Source organism: Micromys minutus, assembly GCF_963924665.1.
Source record: "Micromys minutus genome assembly, chromosome: 15".
Classification (NCBI taxonomy): domain Eukaryota; kingdom Metazoa; phylum Chordata; class Mammalia; order Rodentia; family Muridae; genus Micromys; species Micromys minutus.
This window is the reverse complement of record NC_137984.1, coordinates 50,616,081-50,643,914: the sequence shown is the minus strand read 5'-3', so window position 1 is coordinate 50,643,914 and position 27,834 is coordinate 50,616,081. Positions and strand designations below refer to the sequence as shown.

The window sequence follows — 27,834 nt, the reverse complement described above, 5'->3', positions numbered from 1 at the left end:
GTTCCATTGTTTTTATTGCACAGGAAAAGGTTTTGTACTTCTTTGTTGTTACTAATGCTCGGTGCTACAGTGGACCAAATTTTTAATACATTATCTGTTGATGGGCACCTAGATGAATTTATGTCTTAGGTCAGTGCTGGGTGTCTTACCAGTGAACTTTGTTTTTTCTTATTATTGATAACTTTATCATTATTACTACTACTTCTCCTGTAACTGTTGTTGTTTTGGGAAATGTGGCCTCTCACTTACTCTAGAGCTCACGCATTCAGCAAGCCCAGCTGGCCCATGATCTGCAGGAATGGTTTCTGCTCCCCAATGCTGTGGTTTGCGGTGTTCACTGTCAGGCCTAGCTTTTTACGTGAGAGCTGGAGATCTGAACCTAGACCCTCGTGGTTGTGTGGCAGGTCCCCTTCCACGAGCCAGGCACCAGGTACTGAGCTTTCAGAGTGGCTTCTTGAGGCAGAGATCCTGAAGGAGTCCTGGGCCCTTTGTGTGTGGGATTATAGGGCCAAAGTGGGAATGTGAGAGGTCGAGTTCAGTCGAAGCCCCGAAGACAGGTAACTGTCAACCGGCAGGTGCTTTCTGAACTCTCGATTGCAAATCCACTTTGCCTGAACGCACCACAATGGGGCAGATGTACAAGGCTCTAGGCAAGCCCCAAACCCCACCACACACACACACACACACACACACACACACACACACACACGTAGCATTAGAAAAGCAATTATAGCCAATCTTAGAGGCAAACTATGGGAATCCGGTAGTTGGATCCCGGGCTGTTTAAAAAGAACAGAACAAAAGAGAGAGAGGCATGAAAATAAAGACACACGTTGAAACCTTTTCCTTGGTCCTGGCTCCTTTGTGGTCCTGACTCCTTTGTCCTCCGTGAGTGCTTTATCCTAGAGCCTTATCGCAGGCTCTGCACTTTTCTAACAGGCAGGCAGGGGTTTACGGCCCTGGCCAGCAGGGCTATAATCTGAGCACCGGTCTGAGTCTTGGCCCTCCAGAGTTCACAGGCCTGGCCGCATCCTCCTGGGATTTGTTCCCATGCCTCCCAGCCTAAACTCCTGTGGGCCAGGCTGAGCGCACCAGAAGCAGCCTTCCCTGGGACCTTCAGTGTGAGGTGCTACCTTCCCTGGAGGAGTAGAGCAGAACCCCCCTCCAGACCTAAGTACAACATCTGTGCATTGTTGTTCCTAGTTGCAGTGAGGGTGGTAATTGTACCTGTTTTCCAAGGCTGTGGAGGGGTCATTTCCACAGGTGCCTGATTAATGCTGAGCACGTCACTGAATGTCAAACATTTCTGGCTAGTGTGGAGGCAGGCAGAAACTGCAGCCTAAGCTGGGGTCTGTGAGCCAACAAGGACAGCAGAGGAAGAGGGAGGAAGCAGAGACTTACTCTGCAAATCACAGACCACCAAGTGACAGAACCTGGATGGTTCTAAGAAACGTTTGGAGGCTGAGTAGGATAGTAAGTTTCAGGCACCATTCATTAGGCTATGATGAATGCTAAGAAAGAGAAAATCACCTTTTCTTAAGTAATCATTGCTCAGTGCCAGTTACAGCAGGGAACTTCATGGAAGTCTCCTGTTAACAGCAGATGGCAGTGTGTAGCCTTCTAAAGTGAGTAAGTATTGCACATAAGGAAATGTCACTTGACGTCCTTGAGAGAGTTGCCTAGTTTGTTTCTTAAAAGCTGTAACTGCAGTGCTCTTGTTGTTAGTAAACCCTGGACCATCAGTACTTTTTCACTGTCAGTTCAGCACAACCTGGGGCCACCTGGAAAGAGCCCCAAAGAGGAATTATCCAGTCATGCAGGGGCGGGGGGGGGGGTGTCCTGACTGTTAATTGAGATGGAAGGCCACCTGGATGTGGTGGCACCAAATGGACTGGGTGAGCTGGTGAGAGGGAAGAAGGCTCCCTGAGTTAGAGAAGCGGATGAGGTGCAAGCAGGCAATGGACGCATCGTCCCGCTCAGCCGCGCTCTGACCTTCCAGCTCCTGCCTCAACTTACACCAAGGTCTCTCTCCAGAGTTGCTGTGGGTCAGGGTGTTTTTGTCACAGCAACAGAAATGAAGCCGGAATATCTATGCACACATACTGCTTTTAAAGCTGAGATAAATGGACATATTTAAAACAAATTGCTATCCCTTTCTCTCTTAGGAAACTGACCAGTATAACTTGTACAAAACTGATGCTTTATTTCTGTTTTATAAATTTGTGTTGCATTCCAAAGAGGAGATTCCACAGAATTCTTTTCTTTTGCTTTGCTTTTTGGGCAGAAGTTTATAGAGTATTTATGTATTTTGAACATTCAGTCTTATAAAAGCTCTATTTTAAGATTTTGGCCTTTGTTTGGAAAGTCCTTCTTAGTTTCTATTTGTCTCTGAGAAAGATAATCCATGTCTAAAGATCATTGAAGGTTCTTTCTGCCTCATGCTGCTTTTTAGTAAATTACGTTTATCCTGCAGGAGGATTGGCCTTAATGTTAGTGAGACATGTTATTGTGCAGGTTAAATCCCACATGTTCCTTCTGAGCACTGAGTGGTTTCAGTGTGTGATGGAAGTGTTGGCTCTACTTTGTCTTAAAATCTAGAAAGCAGATGTAAGACACTGCAGCACAGCAAGGCTTCGTCTGCCCCCTCTGCTTCCCCCCACCCCCGCTCCAGTGAACCTGCAGAGCTCTCAACTCCAGAGTGAACAGTGGTCCTCAGGAGAGGTCTGCCACTTCATTTCCTCCCTCTCAGTTGGGAATGGTGTGAATAGTAAGAGCATCCAGCAGTGCTCTGACGTTGTTGGAGTTTTCATTATAGCTACAAATAATTCAGAAAGCACTGTTACCTAGGAAAGTAATTCTTCTGTACGTCTTGAGGAAACTTTTAGTTATTGAATTCATTCTTAATATTTAGGCTGGTAGAATACTGTTTAGGGATTTAAAAATTGGTAGTATGGAATCTGCTGACTTTACATTATTAACATTTTTGCTGTATATGGAATATTGAAGGCATAAAGAATGGCAGGTACATTAGGATACAAGAACTGATTCCATCCACCCACCCACTTATCCCAGATCACCCTGCACTCCGGGTCATAGCTTTCCTTCTCTGTCAGTTCCTCCACCATAGGAAAATTTCTCCCGTCTTCAGCAACAATGAGTAACTTCTAATGTAAAAGATACTGGCTCTGCATACATAGCCACTTAATAAATGTATTGGACAACCAGTATGTCTTATTTGAGTCAAAAGAAGCTTTTAAAAATCAGCAATTTTGGATCTTCTCTGGGTGCTAAGTGATAATAACAAGGAAAAAATTTTAATATGGAAAAAAATGGTCTTAGTATTTGGGCAGCAGAGTTCTAACTAGCTCCTAAGAACTGGGTTTGTGGCTTTTCGTTATCTTTGGAGCCAGCTATTTCTATTGCTGCCACTCAGTTGCTCTTGGTCCAAAGAATTTCTTCTTTGAAGGAGCAAAATTTGGACCTTTAGATTGAGTTTTCAACGTGTTAAAATGACTCATAACTTTTAGTTACAACATAATACTTCTTGAGGAGGGTTTCCTGTCTTGCTGATCTTGGGTACCTACTAAAGTGTCTATTAGGGTATAATAGATACTTCACACATCATGTGTTTCTTCTAGGTATACCTTAGATGAATTTGGAACGGCCAGGCGAAGCACTGTTGTTCGTGGGTTTATCGATGCTCTTACAAGAGGAGGGCCAGGAGGTACACCTAGACCCATTGAAATGCACTCCCATGACCCGCTGAGGTATAGTGATTGACAGTAGTGGAGGATTACACCCTTTTCCCTCGAGTGTCCTTACCAACAGGTGGCTTTCTTTAGGTATGTGGGAGACATGCTGGCATGGCTCCATCAAGCTACTGCCTCTGAGAAGGAACATCTGGAAGCTCTCTTAAAGCATGTAACTGCACAGGGTGAGTACGCTGACGGTTATTGATAACTCTTAGTGGAGAAAATGCACATGGCTTCCCATTGCTGTCTTCACAGAGATAAATACTTCACACTTAGATGCCACATGAACATCCTGCTATCCTTAGAGCCAGCCACCCCCCCACCCCATTTTGCTCAATAGGTTTCTGTGCATTGGTCTATTGCTCGGCCATTTAAGTTCAGGGTCTGCGTGTCCTCCAGTGCCTTGCTGTCTTCTGGTAAGATGTGGCTGGAGAATCAGGCATACATTTGCTCAGACCCTCAGTCTCAGAGACAAGGACGCAGTGAATGACTGAGTGTTGCTGATGTCACTAAGCTGTAATTGTTTATTTTTATCAGACTCTTTTCCTTCTCAAGGGACTCTTGTAAATGCTTAAAATATTTGGGTTTTAAGAGAGAACAATAACTATATCCCAAAATTGTTGATGGCTATGAAATTTCTAATTTTGTTATTTGTAACTTTTTAAAGAGGTATATCAGCTACTATTTTGGTTGCTTTGATAAAATTCCTGATAAAAGCAACACAAAGAGGGAAAGAATTCCATCATGGCAGAAAAGGCACGGGAGCAGGAATGGGAGGTGGTTGGTCATAGTGGTCCACAGTCAGGAAGCAGAAGATGATGCTGGTATGCCTTGGGCGCCCTTGTTCCTTTTCCCTCTTGAATCATTTTGGGCCCTGTCCGTACTTAGACTGAGTCTTCTGCCTCACTTAATCCACACTGGAAATGCCCTCACAGATATACAAAATATTTGTGTCTTGAGCAGTTCTAAAATCCAGGTCAAGTAGATGAGAACAACCATTACAAGAGCCTTATTCTAGAACTGGGGCGGTGGGGTGGTGGAGGGTTTAGTGTGTAAGTTGAGAGTGTTCTGATTTGATAGAAAGTAGAGAGAAATACTATTCCTGGTATCTGACTGGGTGGCATGGTGTGGCCATAGATTACTGTGGGCACAGATTCAGGAATTTAGCACTGAGATTTGATGCAGCATGTCTTAGATTGGTACAAAGTGTAATTTTTGTTTGTACATGGTCTAACTGTGTTCCAGACTGGCCTCAGACAGTCACTCCTACCTTTCCTATAATACGCGCTGGAATTATAGGCATGAGCCATCACGCCGGCCAGTCTATACTTTTTTCTCTTTTGTTACTATCCCTATTACCCAGAATGAGCATAAAGCTCACGCCTTTAATCCTAGCACTCAAGAAGCAGAGGCTGGTGGATTTCTGTGAGTTTGAGGCTAGCCTGATCTACAGATAGTGAGCTAGACCAGCCAGGGCTACATAGTTAGGCCATGCCCCCTCCCCAAAGGAAACAACAAAGAAAGTAGGAATGTGTTTCTTCTAGGTGACCTTAGAGAAGTTTATATAAGAGAAACTGTTTAGAAGCATGAAGATAAGTTAGAGTTAGGAGAAATTCTGAGCCTCAGTCTGAAAACGAAAGTGGTTGCCTGTCTGCCCTATGTTTAAAATATATCATGCTTGGTGAAAATTAATACAAGCAATGCGGGTTGTTTCTTTGGTTGCACGGTCAGCTCTCAGCCTTGAGCTCTCAGTGCCACACCGCCTTGACTGAGGTGTCTGCAGAGCCATGTGCTGCATCTTCCTGGACCTCCTCCCACTCGTGGGTCATACTGGGGCTTCACTAAAATGTTGCCGTCATTTGCATGAGTGGTTAGCATTTGTAGACACATGCCAGTTACCAACAGCATTAGACATGGGTCAAAAATTACAACTTCTAATGTCCCAAAGACATCTATCCTAGCAAAGTGTTGCTGTTTATTTTAAATGCTGTTTGTGACATTACTCAGAGGTATTTTTGTTGAATGGTTCTTAAAACTTACAGAGTCGGGTATAACTTGGAAAAACTAATTATGTTGTACCTAATTGTAGGTGTTAAAGAAAATATCCAAGAAGTTGTTGGGCATATCACCGAGGGAGTGTGTCGGCCTCTGAAGGTATGGGTTCTGTCTTCAATGTGTTTTCAGGGATCTGACCAAAGTATGGCTCATTCTTAGGAGCTTAGAAAAATCAATGAGTGATGTTGTTTTTCATACTATTATATAATGATTAATCTAAATATGAACATATTTATCTGTTGCTATTGCTGCTAAACTACTTGCCATGGCAGGACAGGATTTGGAGTCGCAGGTTCAGACCTGGTTTCAACCCTGTTCCAGTGGGTAACTCTTGTGTGCTAAATATGCTCACACGGGCTTGCTCTCAAGGTCTCCATGTGACAGCAGTGAGGGTCAAATGAGGCAGACGGTACGTGGTTCTAAGTTTGCACCTGCCACAGACTTCCACTTACATCCCAGTCTCTGAGGCAAGTCAGGACAGGAACTCAAACAGGAACCTGGAAGCAGGAGTTGAGGCAGAGGCCATGGAGGGGTGCTGCTTACTGGCTTGCTCACTCTGGCTTGCTTAGTCTGCTTTGTTACACATTTCAGGACTACCCACCCATAGATGTCACAGCCCACAGAGAGCTGGGCCTTCCCACGTCAGTCATCAGCCAAAATATGTCCCCAACCCAGTCTGGTTGGAGAGCTTTTCTCATTTGACATTCCCTTTTCTAAAATTACCCTAGCTTCTGTAGAAACTAGCTAGCACTGTTTATTTTGTGTTTTTGTTTTGTTCTTTAGAGATTTGTGGTCTAAGTTTATTCCATTGTATGTAGGGTGCTGTCTTGTCAACACCACTTACAAAACCAACTCCTAAACAGAGGCACCAGAATCTGAGTCTGCCTTCACGTCCAGGGTGGCTTTCTTCCTTTTCATAAGTACTCCACTTGTAATAAAGTACTTAGTGGGCCCTGTGTTCCTGACCCTCATAAAGTATGCATTCTGTGAAAAGAGACGTGCACACAGAGGACAGCATGGGAATGAAGCTGTGTGGCATGTGGCTTAGAATGGGCACTGTATGCTGCCTAGGCAGATGCCAGCACTAAACTCCCCAGTAGCTTGTCCGTATCCCCTTCCTCCCCATCAACTCATCCCTCCATCTCCCCTCCCTTTCCTTCTTTCTCCCCTCTCCCTTTCTCCCTCTCTTCACCTTCCTCCCTCTCTCCCCACCCTTTCTCTGGCACTACAGGACACTTCCCCATCCCCTGTCCTGGCTTTGCTGCTGTTAGATTGCCTGCAGCTCATGTGCCCTTTAGGCATCTGCCTGGGCCTCCCTTGTCCCTTTTATAAGGGCCATGAGTCACCGAGTACTTGGACAGCCAAACTGTACCAGTAGCCTCCTGTCTGTTCTCTGCCAAGGTCTTGTCTTCCACCAGCAGCTCCATTCTAACTTCAGCCATTGCTGCGCTGTCACCATCTTATTAATCTCCTAGTTTCTATTTCTCTTGTAACGGAAGTTGTGTATTTTCTAAGACTTGGTTTTGCCGAATGGCTGGTGTCTTCTGTGGCCTGTGAGAAAGGGTGTTTTCCTTGTGTGCTGTTTGCCACTCTACAGTTGCAGCTGTCTCTGCTTTGACTCTGGGTATTGTGTCCCCTTGAGCTCTGGGCTGCACACTGTGGGCTTTTGTTACTTCTGTCTCCCTCCTTCCCTGTTCCTTTCTTCCTCAATCTACCTTCCACTGTGCCCACGTTCTTTCTAAAGGGAGTAGGAATAAGAATTTCCTGGTCGTCTCTAAACTCCGTAAGACAGATGTAAGTTATCTGAGCTGGCGTGAAGCATTCATCTGCCCAGGAAAACCTGTTTACAGTTGGTATCCTTATGATTTAGTTGTGTTGTTTTTAAAAATACCATTCTTAATAATGCATATAATTATAATTCTGGGGTCTTTCTGACCAGCAATCTAGTCAGCAGGTGAGGTCCAGGTTCAGTAAGAGACCCTGTTTCAAAAGACAGAGTTGAGAGTGATAAAAGGAAGACACCTTATGTAGATTGCTGGCTCCTTCACAGACCTGCAAGCGTATTTACACCCACATGGATGTGTGTGCATGCACACGTATCAAGAAATGTGTTCATTTGGAAATTGATTTTTAAGGGTAAATGTGATTCCTTATCTTGTTGCCTTATGCCAAAGAATAGTCACTTTAATAAACACACAAATATGAAGATAAATTAATGTCCATAACTAAAGAGTTCTTTGTAATGTGGGACACATATAGTATCTATATCCTGAAACAAAAGAACAGAGAAACTTCAACTTTCAAAGGGCTTACTGAGCATCTATTGTGTGCACTGTTGAACCAGATGCTGCAGAGATGAAGGATACAAGAAACACTGTCTGGTTTTAGATAGCAGGGAGATATTTGTGCGAGTAGCCATGTAAGGACAGACAGAATAGGTAAGTGTCAGCATCATGGGGAATGGACTAAGGGAGGGAGCAGTGAGTGGCAGGCATTAGTTAGAAGATTCCTGGGAAGGGCATGTTCATCTTCAACCAGATCTGGTGTTGTCCTGGCAGCTTTGCAGCTGGACAGGTGTGTTGGTGTTAGTTTATGGTTTTCCTAGTCTCTGCTAACAGGAACAACCAGTGTTATACAGACAGGATTCCCTCCCTCCCTCCCTCCCTCCCTCCCTCCCTCTCTCTCTCTCTCTCCCTCCCTCCCCCCCCCCCCCCCACCTCTCTCTCTCTCTCTCTGCAGCTGCTTTTGCAATTTAGTCTGGACCAAATCTACATACAGTGGTGCTGAGCCTCACAGTGGCCTTGCTGTAGTTTTTGTTATTACTTGCGTAAGCCAAATGTTGCAGATACTGAGTCACCTTTAAGTTTATATTAAACTATTTATCTTATTACTTAATATGCATAATTTCTTTAGAATGCATATTGTGATTGCAACAGTAATGAAATTGTATCTTGAATGTTTTTATGATGTGTCTATCCCATCATTAATGAAGAAAAGGTATACTTTTAAGAAATGTTCAAGGTTTTCTTCTTTATGTTTTCTTAGGTTCGAATTGAACAAGTAATACTTGCTGAACCTGGAGCAGTTTTATTATATAAAATTTCTAACCTCCTCAAGTTTTACCACCATACTATCAGGTAACAATAAGCAGGGAATTTGCTTGTATTCTCTGAGGTGTTTATCTGTAGTCAGGACACAATCTGTTCCTACTGTGTATCGCTGAGTGAGACCACACATGTTGAATGTACCAGTATGCCTTAGGGACCATCATTTCTTCTTTCCTTCCTTTTCCATGAATGACTGTGTACACACACACACACGCGCGCGCGCGCACACACACACACACACACACACACACACACACACACACACACACACATGTACATAACAAATAGACCTCCAAAGTAAGCCTTTCTGCATTAGTGAGATCCCTGACAGCGAGAGCCCATGAGTATCCAAAGATCAGGACACAGTGAGTGTCCTCCGTTTGTCATTAGTGTTTAGTTTTGCATGTGTGATAGAATAGTCATAACTTTATCTTCTCTCCAGGAAAGTACATTTATAGGATTTGAATGTAAACTAAATTTAATATTGTTTATATTAATTAACGCTGGAAATCAATATGGTGGCATTTATTCTTTAACTTTTTCTCAAATATCCACATAGAGACCTTTTAATACTTCAAAGCCTTAGGCCTTAGCTGGGCAGATTCTCAACTAGCTCATCTAAGTTAACCCAACCATCTAGCCCCATCCACGCACATAGGTATCTATGCCTTCCAGGCCTCTACTCATGTCTGTTTTCTCCCATGTCTCTTTTCCTCCTTCTCATTCCCAGAGTTCCTTTCTCCTTCCCAGGATGTCCCACCTTCCACTCCTGCCCAAGAGTGGCAATCAAATTTTTATTAAAGCCAATCAGAAAATGCCTTAGGTAGCTGAGGAAGGATAGAGACAGTTTCACACAGTGTAACCCAACATTTGAAACAATGCATCTTACCTAAAAATATTAAAATTAAAATTTCTCTTAGTATATCAGTGAGCAAAATGAGCAAATATGCTTTGCTTCTTGCAAAACTGAGAAATCTCTTTGGGTGGATCTAAGAATCATTTTTTAATAGAAAATTGAAAATTACCAAATATGCTAATGTAATTAAGTGTTTCAAAATAGCAGATTTTCATAATTAGTTTAAGTGTACTGGTCTCTAAGCAGCTGAAGAGTTGATTTATTAGGTATGTTGTTGGTAGATAAGCTAGTTTTAATGAAAAGAAATAAATACTATGTAATCCAATTATCAAGTCACTGAGAGCTATTAATTCTTTCTTAAAATTAAAGCTAGACTTTGCTGTGTGATCAAGATTCACACATGTTGCACTAGAGAAGAAAGTGTTTGTGTGTCACAGATGTCAGTTCTGACTCACGGCCTTGCCAAAATATGTTATGAAATATTGGGAGCACAGTACAGGTTGATTAAACCTTACCCAGAATGCTTGGGGCCAGCTATGCAGAATAGTTATAAACAGCCTTTGCCAGCCCAGCCTCACTCATCTGCACATTCACATCCTGAATCCTCTGAGCTCTGAAGCGTTCCTAACATGATGTGCATGTTTCCATATCCAGTCCCGCACTGCGCATGCTCACGCTTTAGCTTGCTGCTTTCCTTAACCCCCTACTCAAATAGAAAGAGAACTGACATGTATATAAACTAGAGTGATTAGTTTTAGTTTATAGAACACACACACACACACACACACACACACACACACACACACACACCCCTACTTATATCGATTTTGTTGTAAAGTCACTATTGTAGTCCAGGTCATTCAGTCACTGTCTTGCTTCCCCTCCCACCATGTTTCTGTGGTGTATATGCTTGTGTGCCTGGGTGTGACATGAGCCCGTCCTGTGTGAGGAGTCTGGGGATGAAGGTCAGATGTCTTCCTCCATCACTATCTGCCTGGTTCCCTTGAGAACCTGAATCTTGCCTTTTAGGCTGGTCTGAGGGCTCCTGGGGCCCCCAGTGCTGGGTTACATGGCCCTGCAGCCGTATGTGGCTTTTAAGTAGGTGCTAGGGGTTGGGTCTCGGGCCTTTTAGCTTGAAAAGACACAGTCTTACAGATTGTGCTCTCAGGACTGCTCCGTGAATGAGCTCGGTTGGGCTTTCTTTTCAACCTGAAATGAGCACTCTTTCCTCTTAGTGGCATCGTTGGAAATAGTGCAGCTGCTCTACTGACAACAATGGAAGACATGCACTTGCTAAGCAAAAAAATCTTCTTCAGTAGCTTGAGTCTCCATGCCAATAAACTGATGGACAAGGTGGGTTCGCCAGCCTCCCTGCGCTGTGGCCTTGCGAATGGGACTTCAGTGGCATTTGTTCCTCTGCAAGTTCATGCTGGGGAGGTTTAATATGCCGGGGGTCATAGTTCATCTCCCAGGATTGCCGTAACCTCACCCTGGTGTGAGTTTCATTACCTTGTTTTCTAAAAATTCTAATTTTAAACAGTTTTTTTTTTTTTTTTAAAGTATGTGTGGCTAAGGCAAGCTTAGAACTATGCGTGTATTAGAGCTGATGTGACATAGTGAAGCCTAGTGCTCTTGCACGATGTTTCCAAACAGTTTCATTGTTGCCTGCACTAATGGTGCACCTTTGTCTCCTGTATCATATACATAACATTATGAATCTGAGTGGAAAATCTACTGTGTGTGTAATATAAGCAAACGACAGAACCCAAGAGATCATATGCTGTAGTGTTTTAAGTCGAGCAGATTCTGTAACAGGAATAATTCTCCTTTGTCAGCTTCATATTTGGGTTCTGCTGCTAGATGCTGCCTTGGAGGTAACTGTTGTAGCTTCTGTCACATTGATCTTCCTACTGTCATAAAAGGCCTTTATTTCTAGTGGGACTTCAGCTGTGCTGTGTTCTGTCTGGTACTTATGTGACTGTGCCAGCTTTCACTTGAATATTTGCAGAATATATCTCTCTTATGCCCCTTTACTTTTGGCTTAGAAGATAGCATTGTAAACAATAAATTCATCCATTAGCCTTTACCTTTTGATGAGCCTGTTTAACCCTAACATTTACATTTGTATGGCTTCTCTACACTTGAGTTTGTTAGAGTCTATGTCTTCTGTATGTCTTGAGTTTCATTTCCCTTTCTCGTTGTTACTTTAGTACTTGGCTTTCTTCCTCCTATACACCTCTGTTCTTTCTTATGCTATTATCATATACAGCAATACTACATTGTGTGTTCACCAACAGAATTTAGAATTATAGCTTCATGTAGTTGTATTTTCATTCACAAAGAGGAAAAGAAAATATTAAAAAATACTGAAAAATATGTTTGTCACGATAGTTCCAATTTCTCCAGCATTTTTAAAGGATGCCTTTCACAGAAATGGAATTCTTGGCTACTGTTTTACTTCTTCCCGCCATTAAGTACATGTAATCTGATGCGTTCTGTTTGAGCTATCAACTGTTAACATTGGTTACTAATCTTAATGAGGTATAGATGGTTATGAGCTACTGTGTGGGTGCTAGGAATTGAATCCAGGTCCTGTGGAAAGAGTGGACCATGTTTTTCACGGAGCCACCTCCCCAGCCTCTATCTGTTGAGTTATGCTCTGTCTCCAAGGAAACTAATGTAGATCTATGTTGGGATTCAGTCACCGGCTTGGCCAGTCAGATCAGTGTTCATCAGATTTGGGAGGTCATCTATTTCTTCAGATACTTCCTGCTCTCGTTCCTTGTTTCTTCTGGACTTGCAGTCCGCTGATGGTGATGGAGCCTTATCAGGCTCTGCTCCACATGTAGTAGCCATGTTTTGTACCCGCCACACTCGTTTCTGAGCCCTCTGGTCAGTTCTCTTGTCAGGCGCTGCATTCACCTGAGCACTTGTGTTCAGCCATGCCGTGTGTGGTGGCCGGTGTTCCCACTCTGTCCTGTGCTTCTTCAGACATGGCTTCTTTAGGCACTGAGCATATTAACGTCATGCCTCCACCTGGCCTCGACCAGAGCTTCTGTTGGCTTTCTTCTCTCCTGTTGTGGACCATATTTTTTTGTTTGCTCATGTGTTGCATAGCATTTCTTGTTAATACTACTTTCATGAAAGAAAGGAGGGTTTCATATGTCTCTCTCCCAGTCCTACTGATGTGAGGTAGTCATTAACTTTTATACATGAGAAGTTCTTAAATAAATCCTAACATTTAAATATTTGATCTTTTTGTCTTCCTGGAACCAGGGTATAGTTTCTTAATAAAGATTTCTAATTGCCAAATTTTGTTTTATTTACAATATTCTCAGTTAAAAATATGCTGATATTCTTTTAAAGTTTCATAGGAAGACTCTCATACTTGCATAAGGTCTTTATTTATTAAAAAGAAACAGAATTAAAAAGTAGATTCCCAGGAGCCCTCTGGTGGTGCTTTCGACAGCAGTGTTGTGTTAGGCTTACCTTCCGCTTCCTGAGGAAACTCAGGATGCAATGGATGCAGGACTTCATCCAGTCCCTCAGGGGCTTCAGCCTCAGCCTTGGCCTTCCCAAGGTCATAGTGCTAGATTATCAGTGGTTGATGCAGGATTTAAGCCACCTTTCAAATTGTTAGTAGTTCTTACTTCCTGAGAGCTCCTTTCTTCAGCACCTCTCAGTGAAGAATGGAGCCAAGAGCCCCAGCCTGGACACTGAACCCTGAGAGGAGATGATCCCCTCAGTGACACCACCGTTGGGGGCTGTGCTGCTGGATGGATTTATTTGTTCTCAGAACTTGGGCCGAGACCAAAATAAACTAGGTTTATTTTTCAATATGCAACAAGTATAATTCTACAATTCAAGGGAATACCAGCTTTTCTCATAAGATCTTGAGTTGTAACATAGAAAGTTGTAATAGTAACTCTGTGGGCTGATAAAACCTTGTCACCCTGAGTAGCATCCTTCAGAATCAACTGTTGCTAAGTTGTGAGTCTGGTGTTCTGTTACATTTGCATTTTTATCCTGAGGCCGCCATGCTCCGTGCTGTGTGAAGAGAACATGGGTCGGGGAAAACTGCTCTTTTTGTCCAGGTTGAGCTCCCACCACCTGACCTCGGCCCCAGTTCTGCCCTGAGTCAGACCCTCACTTTGCTGCGGGATGTTCTGGCGTCACACGATTCTTCAGTTGTCCCCTTGGATGCTCGGCAGGCTGACTTCGTGCAGGTAGGCGGTTTGTAAGCTCGTTGATCGCTTGCTCTCTGTCTTGCACTCTGTCCGATGTTGGTGTGAGTGACCATGTACTTTGACAGTCCCTTCATTGTTGATTGTCTTCAATATTAAATCAATTCTTGATTTTTAAGGTAAGTCAGTGATGCCTATTTTTAAGCTATCTGGCTTTGTCATTAAATCTTCTCTTCATGCACTGTTTTATACGTTAGCTGGCTATCTTCCCGTTGGTTTGGCATTTGACTGTGAAAGGCCATACATCCAGGACTGTCTCCTGAATAGGACATAAAGAATGTGTTTCTCCTCATTTACAGGTTTTGTCATGTGTCCTGGACCCTCTCCTCCAGATGTGCACAGTGTCGGCCAGCAACCTAGGCACAGCTGACATGGCCACATTCATGGTCAATTCACTGTACATGATGAAGACAACGCTGGCTCTGTTTGAGTTCACAGACAGGCGCCTGGAGATGCTTCAGTTTCAGGTGGATTTTACTAGAAGGTGGATTCTCTGTGATTTTGCTTTTTTAGCATGCTAGCTTTTGACAAACGCCAGTGGTCTAACTCCATGAATTCCTAAGGTCGGCTATCCAAAGGATGTGAGCGAATGTGAGACGGTTGAGGAGCTTGAGACCGTAGTAGGGATGGTATCAGGAGGCTCTCTGATTGTCCCTAGCGCTCAGCGCTGTGCAGATGCTGTATCTCTCTGGCCCTGCAGCATGTGCCACAAAGGACAGAAGCAGTATTCGGCAAAAGCTTCGGCTTGTCTAACAGTCACTGTTCCCATAAGCAAGCTGGTGTCTCTCAAAGACTGACCGATGGCTGAGTCAGCCGTCTGTAAGTTACCCGACACCCAGGCTCTGGTGCCGAGGCACTGACTGGATGCAGCGTTCGAGGGACCAAGGCTGAAGCAAAGACCCCGAATGTTCTGTTACCCAAAGCATGAACACTTTGGTAGTAGATACACTACGTTTGATTTGTTGCTTTATGGTTTTCTGAGAATAGCTTTTGGCATATGTAAATTGTCCAGTTTCTAATTCTTTTAAGAATACTTGGGAATAATCAGTGATAGTAACATATTAATGATGTTGGAGTTTGCTGCACAAAGGCACAGTTGTGTGCTAGCGTCTCCCATTCACCTGTTTGTACACTCAGTTCTCTTAATGTACATTGGCAGCTCTAAATTCTGGTGTGTGCCACTTAAGGTTTTAGAGAGGCTTCAGTTTTTAATATTTTTAGTTTAGTGCACGGTAATGGGTTTCACGATGGCATCTACACATGTGTGCTCAGTGTCCTCTCCCCTGTCCCTCCGCTGACCTCCCCGCCCTCTCCTGCTGGCTGCTTCCCCCTCAGCCCCCTCACGCTTTTCTGTATCTTCTCTTCCTCTCTCCCTGTCCCACTTCCCTCATGACCTCCTCCTTTCTCAGGATCACCTTGGCCTTCTTGACCTACACTACATTCTGAGGCAGGAGACTGCCTTTGGAGGAGTCTCTCCTCTTTTTAGTGCTGTTAAACATCAGCTGGACAGCTGCTGTGTTGGCCTGTGATGACAGTTCTGCTGATAACTGAGCTGTGTAAGGGCGAACAATTAATTTCCTATTTTGAGGACTTTTTATTTCTATTCTTCATAATATGTTCTGCATATTTGTCACTAAGTCAACCCCAAATCTGCTACTTGTCTCAGATCTACTGTCTTAAAATGTTCATTATTTTGCATTACCAACAGTTCCGTGTTTGTCCTCAGAGTTTTGTGCATTTTCTGCATGACACAAGACCCGTATCTGTCCGTGGCGTTTGTTAGTTTGTCCAGAGTCAGTGTCCTCCCTCCACATCCAGTGTGCCCGTAGGGCTCTGCACACACACTTCTAGAGACACACGTGAGGAGCTGGACCACAGCTCACCCGGTTCCTGCAGCTCATGCTGAGGGCTGAGGGCTCCAGCCCCGTTACCTCCCTCATGTCTGTTCTCACCTAGCTTTCCCCAGCACTGCTGCCAGACCAGGGAAGTCTGAGTCTCCTGGAATCGCCAGGTCTGTCCACCTAGAAACCTGGAAGGATTTTTGGGGGGTTCAGATACTTCTCCAGAGTATTTAGGTATTTCCCTTTTCCTATTATAACCATCGTAGACATTTGAGAACCATTTCGGTTCAAAGACTCAAACTTTTCACTCACTCTGACTGTCACCCCGCTGTGTGCTCCTGTCTTATGCTCTAGAGACCCTGTTCGCTTCACTTTATACCATGGGTCTCTTCTCTGGTTTACTCTGAGGCTCTATGTCCTGTTTTTGTTTTTTGTTTGTTTGTTTTTGGGGGGTACTTTCTCTGTCTTTTTCTTTTTTTAGCTCACTGACTTGGCTGCCAGCATTAACTGTCTTCTTATTCACTTTTATTAAATGCCTACATTTAAAATAATTACTTTTCTTTGTTTTTTGGTAAGTCTAAGAAGTAAGGACTGGTAATCGTACTTCCTTGGGTATTTACATGAAGAAGCAGACCGTGGGAGGCTTCTTGGTAGGAGGAATCCTGGAGTTGAGTGAACCAGGCAGGCTTTGGCAGAGTGCAAAGATGGGAGTTGGTGGTGTCTGTATAACTGGCAGATTGGTAAAACAGGTGTGTAAGGGAAGGGGGACCTGGCAAATGGGAAGAGCAGCTTCTATTTACTGGGGTGCTTTCCTTCAGGTGCCCTATTTCTCAGCTGCAGAACCGATTCCCACCAAGGTCCTCCAGAGATCGGGCTGTCCAGGGAACAAAGGGAGGCTCAGGATGTAGCCTTCCAGCCCTCTTTCTCCCTGAGTGATTGATTTGACATGGTTCTTATGACTTCTGAGTCCTGCTTTTGAAACAACTGGGAAGCAGCCCACATTTCTTAGCTAGTGGCCAGAACTGTCCTTAGTTGTAGCCGAGGGAAGCAGCTGCTGTGTCAGGCTGCCTGTCAGGTGCGTGATGCCTGCCCACCCCGGTGTGCCCTGCTCTTACTGCTCTCGCCGACAGGTCTCTAAATCGCTGCTTCTGCTGTGCTGTTGTAGATTGAAGCCCACCTGGACACTCTCATCAACGAGCAGGCCTCTTATGTCTTAACTAGAGTGGGCTGGAGCTGCATCTACAATACCGTACAGCAGCACAGACCTGAACAGGTGAGCACTGACCTGGCACAGGGCCGCTCAGAGGTGGCTCTGGAGATGAACTAGATTTTAATCATGGCTCTGCTACTGATTAGCTGTGTTCTGCGTTCATGTCCTGTGCTGAGACAGGGTAAGCACAGTGGCTGTCATGATGGTCAGGAGAGCCGAGAATGAGAACGATCCCTGGTGAGAAGCATGAGAATATTTAGGAATTAGTGTGACAAGATGCGAAGACAGAGAGGTTGGCATTAAAAAGTATATTTCAGGTGCTATTATCCTCCATCTAACTCAGCAGATCATTAAAGAAAAACTGTTCTGAACGGAAATAATCTCACAGAACCCCAGTAGTATTAGGCCCTAGGGTGGTGGGAAACCCCAACACAGAGTAGCTGTCCTGCCCTAAAAAGCAAAGAATTAGCAGCTTTCGTCCTTGCATTTTGCTGAAGTGGATTGGCAGGGCAACCACTTCCTCACTGTGCTCTGCTCGCTAAGAGAGCCGCGGCCTCCACACCAGCCCTCAGCCTCCTCACCAGCCCTCAGCCTCCACACCAGCCCTCAGCCTCCACACCAGCCCTCAGCCTCCTCAGCCTCCACACCAGCCCTCAGTCTCCTCACCAGCCCTCAGCCTCCACACCAGCCCTCAGCCTCCACACCAGCCCTCAGCCTCCACACCAGCCCTCAGCCTCCACACCAGCCCTCAGCCCCCTCAGCCTCCTCAGCCTCCACACCAGCCCTCAGCCTCCTCACCAGCCCTCAGCCTCCACACCAGCCCTCAGCCTCCACACCAGCCCTCAGCCTCCACACCAGCCCTCAGCCTCCTCAGCCTCCACACCAGCCCTCAGCCTCCTCAGCCTCCACACCAGCCCTCAGCCTCCTCAGCCTCCACACCTCTCCACAACCTCCAAGTGCTTGTCACTTTCCTTTCCTTGCTCTGAGTACATCTCAGGGGTGGTGCTATGTCTGTTGTTGATGAGTTGTGCCTTTGCTCCTCAGTTACAGCCCTACTCTTACTGGAGTTATGAGAAGCCACTTTTCTTTGGAAGCAACTACATGATTTTCTGAACTTGGCCAATCTTCTAATGGACCATTTTTATAACTTTCTTACAGGGTTCTTTAGCCAATATGCCCAACCTAGATTCTGTGGCACTGAAGGCTGCAATGGTAAGTGTGTAATAAACATTCAAGTGGGATTTTTAGGCAGTGCTGGCCATGCTTGCTGTGGTGATAGCGTCCTGGGTGACAGATCTCCCAGGTGTGCTGGACCCTCCATCAGGCCGGTCAGTCACCAGTTTGGCTCCTAATGTGGCGGAGTGGTGGCAGATGTGAGGTTAGGCTGTGAACTATGGACTTTGTACATGGTCCCTGCTCTAACCTCATGCTCTCCTGAGATGGTATGAACTAGGATTTCTGTCTTTAGACTAGTGTGTTCCTCCTCAGTTTATGTTTCCAAGTGAACAGCTCCTCTTGCAGCAGTAGTAGGGTGCTTGCCTGTGTTCAGCCCCAGCACTGCACAGCGTGCATACACACATTCACACACACACTCAGTTACACACATGATCATACCCATGTACAAACTCACAAATACATACACTCATACACATTCACTCAGGTACACACATACTCAGGTACATTCACACTGAAAAACATACTCACACTCACTCATAGATACACTCATAATCACAGGCACTTAACATACATTAACAGTCTTATGTATGTACAAATAAACACTCATACACGGCAATACACACTAATACATACTGAAATTCATACATTCAGTCATTGACACACCTATACATTAATGCACACTTCCAAACACACCCACCCACCCATATACTACTACACACATACACAGTCTCCAGCACACACAGGAATTTATTCTTTCCTTTTCGGATGAGCACCACTTTGGGCAGCATGCTTTTCTGACCTAAGCTTGTTCTAGGCATATGTCATAGATGTGCATGTATGTTCTGTGCACAACTTGTAAGTCATGTAGCCCTGTAAAGTGGCACTCAGCATAAGTGACGCTCAGCAAGTTCCACAGCAGCACAGTGACTCTAACTCCTTAGTTCCTGTCACTCAGGAAGTGAACTTCGGAGCCTGGAGGCTCATCTGCTGCAGCTGTCATCTGCCCTGAGTTCTTCAGATGATCCCTGACCAAACGGAGGATTCGGATGAACAATTCCGACACCAGAGATGCCCCGTGTATTACTGCCTTAGTTTCTTTTCCTGTTGCTATGATAGAATACTCTGACAAAATCAAGTTACTGGAGAAAAGGGTTGTTTTAGGTCACAGTTAAAGGTACTGTCTACCTTGATGGGGATTTGAAGCGGCTGAACAGATGCAGTCCATAGTCAGAGGGGAGCGGTGAACACATACATGTTCCGTCCCTCTCTGCGGCTCACTTGGCCCCGCCCCATGAGATGCTGTTGTCCAGATTCAGTGTGCCTCTTCTCACAGAAAATTGACATTGACCATCACAGCCATTTTCTAGGACTAAAAGTAATTAAAAGGCTGTGCTAACAATTCTGCAGGAGAGGCAGGAGGACTGGCAGTGTTGCTGTTGGAGAGTTTACAGTTTAGAGCCCTAAGTGAAGTACATAGCGTACATTATGTCATGGTAAAGAACTCCACATAGAAAGAACCATCATATCGTATATACTAAAGTAAAAATTGCACTAGAAACTGGAATTTCAGAGAAAAAATTCATGTTTAAAATTTCTAATGACAATGAATAGGTTTAAGGACTCACTTTTAAAGACCTACCTTTTTTAGAAAGGTATTTGTATGGCTCAGGGATGGTGCAGTCAGTAAAGTGCTTGCCCCAAGTCTCTGAGCCCGAACTTGGCCCCCAGAACCCACTTAGCCAGGTGGTGCTGAGAAGAGGGGAGAGAGAGAGATCAAGGATCTTTGGGGCTCACTGGCTGGACTAGTCCACTTGGCAAATTCTTGGTTACTAAAGACTGACTTGGTAGGAAGAAAAGAAAGGTACCTGAAGAGCAGCACCCAAAGTTGTCCTCTGTCCTCTGTATACAGAGATACACAGGCACCCACAACCATGTGCACACACGGAAACATGCACACAGAATGAAAGCTGCCTTTTCAAGCCCTGGTGCATATGAGTTTAACATAGGCATTTTAGAGTGTTATAGCATTTTAAGAAATGCACATTTGAACAAATATCCCTAGACAGTTGTAATGGGGATTTTAGGAAGTTGTAAGGCTCCCCAGGAGCGGGTGTTTGGTAGCTCCGTAGCTGTCCATACATTTCATGTCCTGTTCTGCTCCCAGGCTCAGTTTGACCGCTACCTCTCAGCCCCAGACCACCTGCTGATGCCACAGCTGAACTCCCTGCTCAGTGCCACAGTGAAGTAAGTGTCTGCTCCTAGGGCATGGGGAATGCATACATCTTTAAATACTAGAGATTTTTTCTAAAAAGAAGTTATTTTTAAGACTGAGATATTTGCCTTTGAAGAGCTATGGTCTTCAGTGGTTTTCCTGCCTTAGTAACCCAGAGAATTAACCTTAGCCATACTTGCTCCTTGCCTATATTTCCCTTCAAAAGCTCTTATTAATACATAATCTCATTTTGCTAATGGTTTTAAATTGCTCTGACTACAATTGAAGGCACATAGACATGCTACCAAATTTCTTTCTATGGTAAGCATGTCAAGGCAATGTTGATAATATGGACCATGCCATACATATTTTGCATGGTCTACTTTGCATCTGGTTTTCTGTAGATATAAAACTATTAAATGTTGTACATGTCCCCTTAATTTAGAGTAGTGATACATCCTGGTAAACTCATCTGAAGATAAAATTCAGTTACTAAGCCTGAACATCATTGTTAGGAATATAGCACACATGGGTCCTCACTAGCATGGTGACAGGGCATGGCTTGTCACTGCCTAGTACAACAGAGGGTACAGAGAAGCCTGTCATCAGCCTTGGAGAGTTCAAGGTTCAAAACCTGCCTTATGGTTTTCACTGAATATGTGCTATTTTCTCACCAGGACAAAGTGAAAAATTGTGTGTTGAGCCATCCTGTTTATTGACAGTGTGTTCAAGACAAAGAAACTACATTTTGATCCACCTAATACCCTAAGACACTATAATAGTACAGTTACAAGTCACAAGGCATTCTATAATTTGACATTCTTGGTTTAAAAAAAATACTAATAACAATTGTCTACAAGTAAGAGATTAGGGAATACTAAATTTGTGTTTTTCTATCTACTAGGTAAGAATTAAGTACTTTCAATACACCAGTGATTAGGGTTAAATCACATCCTTCTATCTTTGTGGAAATGACAACCTGAAATATCACTTAAGCCTAGAGCAACATTTTTGTTAAGAATGTGGAAAATAGTTACTGAATTTGAATAAACACTGCAGACTCTGAAGGGAGGCCGTGTCAGAGTGAGCACACTGACGGCCTGTTCCCTGAGGCCGGAACTCCAGGCCACAGTGCACTTGTGGAGGTCCGTAAGCAAGTGGAGGGAGTTGGTTCCGTCCTTACCCATGTGGGACTCAGGGACCAAAGCCTGGCTGTCAGCTTGGCAGCAAGCACTGTCTATCAGCTGACTCCCCAGCCTCTGCACTCCATTTAAACAGTGTCACTTTGAAAATGCAGAGCATCCTATACATCTATTCTTATTAGATGTCTTTCTGGTTTTAGCTGATGGCATTTTGTTTTCTTCAAAAATTAATCCATTTTTATATCTATTACTGTATATATTTGAGCTTACTTACACAGTACTTGAAGTAGGAAGAGATAACTTTTATCTAGTTATTTTGAGCCTTTTCAAAATCCCATTCATTTTAGGCAAGAGTAACTAAATACAGGAGCTGATTCCCTTGGTTCTGCCCTGTGGGAGGGCTTTGCAGTGAAACATCCTTCTCACGCCTGCCTGCCTGCCTGCTCAGTTCCTCTGCAAGCACAGTGCTCCAGGGTTTGTCCTGTTTGCCCCAAGGTTCACTTCCAGTGGATTTTGATTGGACATTCGGTCTTGAAGGAAACTATTAAGCAGATTTATGGGACCAGGAAGTCTAGAACATGGAGAAATAGAAAAATAAATGGTTTTAAAGATGTTCTCCTTTTCCCTTTGGGTAAATTAGAAAGGTGTTACTCTCTTTGATGCCAGACTCCAGTGTTCACCTTGAGCATCATAGAAACTTCACTTTTGACTGCCAGTATCAGATTACATCCTGTAAGGAATGTAGGAAACAGGGAAGCCTGCGCATTTCTAAATGAGCATGCTGGGGTGGATGTATGATTTAAGAGCTATTTTTTTGTTTTAGGTTCAATTTTTTTCTCATATTTATTAAAAGTAAAAGCTTGGACTTAGTGAAATAATTGGTTTTTATTTTGCGGGGGTTGTGTAGTTTATTTTGATTTGAAGAAAGTGGGATGTGTTTTTTCTTGGAACTAGCAACGGTATTCATTATAAACAAATAACCTATATAAACAAAACTAAACAAGCTTTTAATTAAGGGAAAGAAACATGGTGTAAAGCATAACTTCTGGAAACCTATCTGCAGAAAAACAACCATATCCTGGACAGTGCTCAGGAGTCCTCAGGAAGTAGGTGAAAGATGGAGTGATAGAGGGTCTCGGTCCTCAGCCTCACACTAAGTACCATGCTAACCTTGAACCCAGCTCACTGCCTTCTTAGCAAAGCTCACTGCTTTAAAAGATGACTGATGATGTCATACATGAAGACATGCGTCTGTCTAGAATTATAGGAACACTCCAGAACTACTCAGGAACAGGGAAATGTGAACCCAAAAGAAGAAAAATAGTCCATTAATAGAAACAGACCCACATATGATGTGTGTAGAATTAGCAGATATTTACAGCAAATATTGGAAACTCGTTCATGGATTAAAGGGAAGCATCAATGTACTGAGAGAATAAGGAAGGAAATTTTACAAAGACTGAATCACTTATACTTGAAATGGTTAGTATCTAAAATGAAACATTCATCCCTCCTGAAGGAAAGACCAGGCAGGGAAGCCCATGAGCAAAAAGAATTAATACATGAAGACCTTTCTTCAGATGTGATGTGAAATGTGGCTCTGCATGCCCAGGGAGCTAAGGAAGCCTGAATAGAGAAGTTGCACAAGGGAATTCCGATGTCCTCAGGGTATCAAAAGTGTTATCATTATTATACGATATCTTATTACCATAAGAGAAGCATCTTAGAACAGCTAGAGGGAAGAGCCATGCTTATAGGAGATGACTGTGGGTTGGAACAATACAACTAGAAGACTGTTGTCTTTAACAAGCTTAGTGAGTGTCAGCATGAACTGTATGGTCCTCCGGGCTCAATGGTAGAGAGCTTACCTAGGGTCTGGGCAAACCCTGGGTTCAACTCCTAGCCCTAGTAAAGCAAAAATCATACCAAAAAAAAAAAAAAAAACTGTTGAAAGCAAATAGCAAAACTAATACACGTTTTACATCTGCATAAACATCAGGACACTGCACTGTAGGAGATAATCAAGGAAATTCTTCAGAATGAAGGGAAAAGATGAGGAAAATAACCTCAGAATTATGGAGACTTCTTCAGCCTGTCTTGAGGCTGAACATGGAAGTGAGTTGAGGGCCGTTTAGGAGATCCTTTAGGGAGAAGTAGAAGTATGCCGCTGTGGTGACATGGGGTGCTGAATTCTCTGTTTGGAGTGGACAGCAAACCTTTCAGCGGCCTCTGAAGCAGCCAAAGGACAATGGGACGAAGCGCAGATGGAGCAGGCTAGGGAGCAGTGAGACAGTAGCCCAAGGGCAGCCTGCTGGGTAACGTGATGTAGAGGGTGGTGCGCTCCAGTGGGAAGGCGGAGATCCCTCAGACTGAATGAAAAGTGTGCCTCAGGTCCCTGCCGTCTAACACAAACACCCTGAGTGCAAAACACATCGTCTCCACAGCCCTTAAGTGTTTGACTCTTTCTCCCAGTATGCATTTGATTGCACCCTAGGAAAGCTCACTCTCAGTGGTCTCAGAACCTGGTTGTGGAAAGATGCTATTTTTAGGAGCAGTAGGTTTGTGATAATGCCAAGGGTTGTTAGGCAACGAGAATCCTAAGTACTGAATAACAGGCTCCCTGATTCTAGAAGCAAGAGATTCATTTGGTAGCTCAGTGCTTTAAATAACTGTTTCAAACACAACCAGTTTACATGAACATGTTTTAATAAGAATGACTTCTCTGTACAGTTCCTTAGTGATTTTTGCTAAGAGTTTTGAAATTTTGACATTTGTAACTGGGTAGATGATTTCTTAGTGTTGAAGGATGTGAAGAGTTGGGAGAAATGTGAAGATGATCAATCCTCAGTTCATTCACTTCTCTCATGGTAAATTAGCTCCGTGGTTATTCTATTTGCTCTGTGATTTACAGTGCAGATCATTTACAAAGTACTCTCTAATTGGGAGATGTGTTGGGGGAGTTTGTAAATCTTAAGAGAACAGCCTGGTCTGTTGGTGTTACACTTACAGGGCCCCACAGGAGAAACTGATAGAAGAGACGAACCTTTGACTTGACTGCTCTTTGGAAATGAAATGCATTCTTTTTCTCTCAAGCTTTTTTTAGCTTGTTTCATTGGATTTGAGTCCACCATAAGTCTAGGCACTATTCTGGTCTTCGTGGCCAAGCAGTGGGTAAAATGCAGCAACTGTCTTAGGAGCCTGCATGTTACGATGAAGACTTTGATAAACAGTAGCTACTGCCCATTAGTAAGAGCGGGGCAGCACCGAGTTGAAGCATGACATCATTCAGACGTGTGTCCTTACAGTCCTGGGCTTATGTCATGTTCTGGTTTTGTTTGCTCATCCTTAGGGAGCAGATTATAAAGCAGTCTACTGAGCTCGTCTGCAGAGCCTATGGGGAAGTGCATGCAGCGGTGATGAATCCAGTCAACGCATACAAAGATCCGGAGAGCATCCTGCACAGGTCACCTGAGCAGGTGAAAACACTGCTCTCTTGATGATGTTGCTGCCTGGCAACAACACCAAGGATGGTTTGGGTTTTTAATCTGTGAGTCTTGACTTTGAGAACTGAGAATTAATGGTTTCCCTTGTATGAGGTTGTAGGTCAGTTTCTTTCATTCTCAGCTAACATGGAGGTAAATCAGCATTGACTTGAATCACTTGTGCCTCATCTCCTCTGTAGGTAGCAATGCTCTCTTGTCCATAGCTGCCTCTGCATAGCAGCTTAAAGGTCCCTGGATCTGAGATTACAGAGGCAGAAAGTCAGACGGAAGATTTGGGGATTAAGTATGATGACTTCTAAATGCTATGTAACCTCTAAACCACAGCTGTTATTGGTAATGAATGTCCCCTTATGGAAGATTTCTCTGCTTTCGTTGTAATGAATAGCTTCTTGAACCTAGCCCATGTCTCTGTCCTGCCAAATAGGTGTGAAGGGGTTGATGGAGAAGCAAACTTCGGGCTGTTATCCCTGTCTTACTTACATGCCTGGTGCAGGTTTGTATGTGTCTAAATACACTCAGCTGAAGGGTCGGAAAAAGAGGGAAAGCCCTTCCTTCTCTAGGCTTCCTGTGCAGACAGCTTCAGCCTGCACAGGGGAAGCCTTCTGTTCCAGCATGGGTATTCAGACAGTGTACACACAGTCTGTCACCCCCAAACTCAGTTCTGTGCTCAGAGTAGCAGGATTGCTCAGGACAAAAGCAACTACACTATCCACTATGGTGTCGGCCCTTCAGGTCAGTGTGTTCAATTTATACAGCATATTTATCGAAACAGCATAATATAAGGCAGGAACTTACATTGTATACAGTTTATTTCTACTGTGAAAAAGAGATTGATGCACTTAGCACTTTGGTGGCTAAGAGAAAACAATATTTTTCTTGTTATCTGGTTTCCTTAATGTGTATTAAACTTCGGGAGCAACTGTCTTTGTAGTATTTTCATGCTTCTCACAAATGCATCTTGGGAAAAAAACTGATAAAAAGGAATAACATCAGAGGAAGCAGACCCGGTGGGATGTGGTGTGGTAGTAAGCTGAGAATCTGTAACACAAGTTACAAAGGCCAACCATCAAAACAATGCTTAGACCTACTGAGCGCCAAGCTTTATATTTTGGACCGTATTAATTTGCATAAATATAACCTAATTAAAGATGGCTTGATTCACAAGAATGATTATGTGTCATGTGGGCAGAACTAGAGATTCAAGGTGGCAGTACTCCCCAGTAGTCAGATCATGTAATCCCTATGAAAATTCTGTCTGCCTTTTCCCCCAGAAATGGACTGTTCATAGCCAAAACATCTCAATGTTAAAACCAAATACAGTGCAGCAGTACTCAGTATAATACATTGCCACCAGAATGGGCCTAGACAGACCCTGTTCAACTCACTATAGGGTTACATTCTAATAAGCCCAGACTAAGACAACAGTGCCCAGTGAAAAAGCCATGACCTGCAGAGCTTACCAACACTGCAGCAGTGTAGCGTATCAGTGTGACATGCTGGTGATTCTGGGCTGGCTTGGCTTGCCGCTGCTGTCAACACTGACAGGTGCAGAATGTCAGAAACTCAAGAGGAACGTCAAATTCAAAATGGGAAGTGTGAGCAATACTGAGTGGCTATAAACTTACCCACTATCGTGAGGTAGAGAATTACAAGGGTTAACTACTTCACACGGAAACTGTAGTTGAAATGGATTTTAGGGTTCAGATATAAACTCATATATCTCATGTTTAAAAAGCAAATAAGACTGCCAGGACTCTTCAGTAGATCATTTCACAAGTGGCTAGAACAACTATAAATCCATTGCATCTCAGACCATATTGAAAAGTGAACTTTGAGTGGATGGAAAACTGAAATACAAGAGCCAAAACTAAAGAAAACTTGTTGAAAATCTTTTAAGAGTTTCATTTCAGTGACACCCAATGGGAAGGGGCAGATTTCATCAAATGTTTCTTAAAGGTGTGTGGTAAGGGCAAGGCTTAGAAAACCCAGTGAAGAGGAGGAGGTTAGCACTCAGCCTGAAGTTGATGAACTATTGGTCTTTGAGGGGAAGACAGAGTCAGTTTTCTTTAACATTGTGACCTCTAGTATTTTTGTCAGACTCAAAGGCAGATCCCATACCCAAGATCAGTTATCCAGCACAGCACAACACAAGGGGTTTGAGTGAGACAGAGAGTATGAAGTTGGCTCGTTAAGGAGGTAGATGTAGAAGGAATTGGGGAGAGGAATAAATGTGGTTAAAACGAATAGTGTAAAATTTCCAGTGAATAAAATTTAAGTAAGAAAATGGAAAGCAAGCCAGGCATGGTGGTGCACACCTTTAATGCCTGTACTCAGGAGGCCAAGGCAGAAGGGTTCTCGGAGTTAGAGGCTAGCCTTGTCTATAGCAAGTTCCAGGACAGCCAAGGCTACACAGAGAAGCCCTGTGTCGGGAAGAAAGGAGACAGTAGAGAAAACCCATTGTAGACCATGCTTTTGACAAAGGCCAGTGGTGCCCACTGTGTGAGTATAATATACAACTCCAGTAGGGCTGAGTTATGTGTTTAGTCTGCCAAGCATTTCCCTAGAGAAAGAAGATACAGAAGAAGAAAAAATTATCATCAACAGGCCCATACAAAGAAGGCAAGAAAATGGCTACCAAGCTGTTAGTCTTTTAGGAAAATGCAAGTTGAAGCCACAGTGAGATGCTAGTTCTCACACACTAGGGTAACTTTAACATTAACCTTGTCTAGAGGGAGT

The 27,834-nt window shown here is 43.8% G+C and overlaps 1 protein-coding gene across 1 annotated transcript in view; it reads left to right on the top strand.

Annotated features, from left to right (window-relative positions):
* The window catches only part of COG6 (component of oligomeric golgi complex 6), a 35,865-nt gene extending 9,843 nt beyond the window's left edge, over positions 1-26,022 (top strand). Inside the window, exons 9-19 of the mRNA XM_080929521.1 lie at positions 3,639-3,767; positions 3,843-3,934; positions 5,842-5,906; positions 8,853-8,944; positions 11,006-11,123; positions 13,865-13,996; positions 14,314-14,481; positions 17,021-17,128; positions 18,224-18,277; positions 20,406-20,485; positions 24,945-26,022. Of these exons, the coding sequence (XP_080785647.1) occupies positions 3,639-3,767; positions 3,843-3,934; positions 5,842-5,906; positions 8,853-8,944; positions 11,006-11,123; positions 13,865-13,996; positions 14,314-14,481; positions 17,021-17,128; positions 18,224-18,277; positions 20,406-20,485; positions 24,945-25,092 (1,186 nt within the window). The 3' untranslated portion in view covers positions 25,093-26,022. The remainder of the gene's footprint in view (positions 1-3,638; positions 3,768-3,842; positions 3,935-5,841; positions 5,907-8,852; positions 8,945-11,005; positions 11,124-13,864; positions 13,997-14,313; positions 14,482-17,020; positions 17,129-18,223; positions 18,278-20,405; positions 20,486-24,944) is intronic.
* The last annotated feature ends 1,812 nt before the right edge of the window (positions 26,023-27,834 follow it).